The following is a 1940-nucleotide window of genomic DNA, read 5'->3' as shown; positions in this document are numbered from 1 at the left end:
GCGGTCAGGACCCGCGGAGTTGGCTCCTGAGCGCGGGGAGCGGGGCCACCCGCGCCGCCCCACCATTACCTCCCCGGGCGGCAAGGAGGAGCTGGTGGCGGTCGCCTCCCGGCTGTGGCAGCGGCGGCGGCGCGCCTGCCTGGCGGCCGTCGGCGTACTCCTGGCCATGGCGCTCGGGCTGCTCATCGCGGTGCCCCTGCTGCTGCAGGCGGCGCCCCCCGGTGCGGCGCACTACGAGATGATGGGCACCTGCCGCATGATCTGCGACCCGTACAGCGCCGCGCCCGGAGGGGGCCCCGCGGGCGCCAAGGCGCCGCCGCCCGGACCCAGCACCGCTGCCCTGGAAGTCATGCAGGACCTCAGCGCCAACCCTCCGCCCCCCTTTATCCAGGGACCCAAGGGCGACCCAGGGCGACCTGGCAAACCAGGGCCCCGGGGTCCCCCTGGAGAACCTGGTCCGCCTGGGCCCAGAGGCCCTCCAGGGGAGAAGGGCGACTCGGGAAGGCCAGGGCTGCCCGGGCTGCAGCTGACAACGAGCGCGGCCGGTGGCGTCGGAGTGGTGGGCGGCGGAGCCGGGGGCGGCGGCGATCCCGAGGGCGAAGTGACCAGCGCGCTGAGCGCCGCCTTCAGTGGCCCCAAGATCGCTTTCTACGTCGGACTCAAGAGCCCCCACGAAGGCTACGAGGTGCTCAAGTTCGACGACGTGGTCACCAATCTGGGTAATCACTACGACCCCACCACGGGCAAGTTCAGCTGCCAGGTGCGAGGAATCTACTTCTTCACCTACCACATCCTCATGCGCGGCGGCGACGGCACCAGCATGTGGGCAGATCTCTGCAAGAACGGACAGGTCAGTGATCCCCAGCCCGGCCGGGTCCCATCCTCTCAGCAGGTCAGCAGGTCTTTTCCCGTCCTGAGAACCGCCAGGGAACGAGCTCCCTTTCTCCCCACCGGCAAGCCTGGGGAAGAAGTGCGCCTTGGTGCCACAGCCCTGGCTCCCCATTGCGCTCCGGCTGCGCTAACCAGAAAGTAGCGCCACCGGAGGGGAGGTTGGGTCTCTGGCGCCCAGGGACCCCCCGCTACCCAAACTGTGTGCTCCCCGGTAATTTGCGTTCCCGCATGGAATCGCACGAGCTCCTCGGAAACCTCAGTGTTCTTTAGAAGCTGCTCGTTTGTGCTTGAGTCGCCCCTTGCCCTCCAGCGCCTTTCCTCTTGACCTTGACCCCGGCTTCCCACCCTTCCACTCTGGGTCAGGGTCCTTCCAGCCCTCATCCTGGCTGCGGCGAGGGGAAGGAAGTGGCTAAGTTGGAGAGATCAGGGAGCAGGGGAGGGAGTGTGGGCTAGAAGTTGCAGACAGATGGAGGGCCAGTACCCGTCTCCGTACCCCAACTCCCCCGCACCACTTAGAGGCCCGCTCAGGCCTCAGGGAAAGGTCTTGGCTCATTCACTCCCCCGGTTCGCCCCTAGGTCCGAGCCAGCGCCATCGCTCAAGACGCAGACCAGAACTACGACTACGCCAGTAACAGCGTGGTGTTGCACCTGGATTCGGGGGACGAGGTGTACGTGAAGCTGGACGGCGGGAAGGCGCACGGTGGCAATAACAACAAGTACAGCACGTTTTCGGGCTTTCTTCTGTACCCGGATTAGGGGCGCTGAGGGCGTGCGCGCACGCTGGGTGGCTTCAAGCTGCCAGGTTCCCGCGGGAGCGCGCGGCTCTTTGGTGAGGGCCACTCTTCAGCTTCATGACACTTCCTGATCTTTTTGATGGAAAAGACACATCCCTGCTGTCCTCCTTGCCCCGCTCCTGGCCTCAGTGTGTCTGTGACTCACCGAGCTGTAAACTGCGCCCCTGATTCCTGTGCCGAACCTGGGAAGGGAGAGGGGATGTCCAAGTATGAGCTGAGCATGAACCCGAGCCCTGGAGGCGCAGAGACTTTGCA

General features: G+C 65.9%; 1 protein-coding gene across 1 annotated transcript; it reads left to right on the top strand.

Moving 5' to 3' along the window:
- The first annotated feature begins 14 nt into the window (after positions 1-14).
- Positions 15-1647, top strand: C1ql2 (complement component 1, q subcomponent-like 2). Its single transcript, XM_013020688.1, has 2 exons — positions 15-850; positions 1468-1647. The coding sequence occupies exons 1-2, from the start codon at positions 167-169 to the stop codon at positions 1645-1647; spliced, it is 864 nt and encodes a 287-aa protein (XP_012876142.1). The 5' UTR covers positions 15-166.
- Positions 1648-1940: the final 293 nt, after the last annotated feature.

Source organism: Dipodomys ordii, unplaced genomic scaffold (genome assembly GCF_000151885.1).
Source record: "Dipodomys ordii isolate 6190 unplaced genomic scaffold, Dord_2.0 Scaffold52, whole genome shotgun sequence".
Classification (NCBI taxonomy): domain Eukaryota; kingdom Metazoa; phylum Chordata; class Mammalia; order Rodentia; family Heteromyidae; genus Dipodomys; species Dipodomys ordii.
The sequence above is the reverse complement of the archived record's forward strand: the minus strand, read 5'-3'. Positions and strand labels throughout refer to the sequence as shown.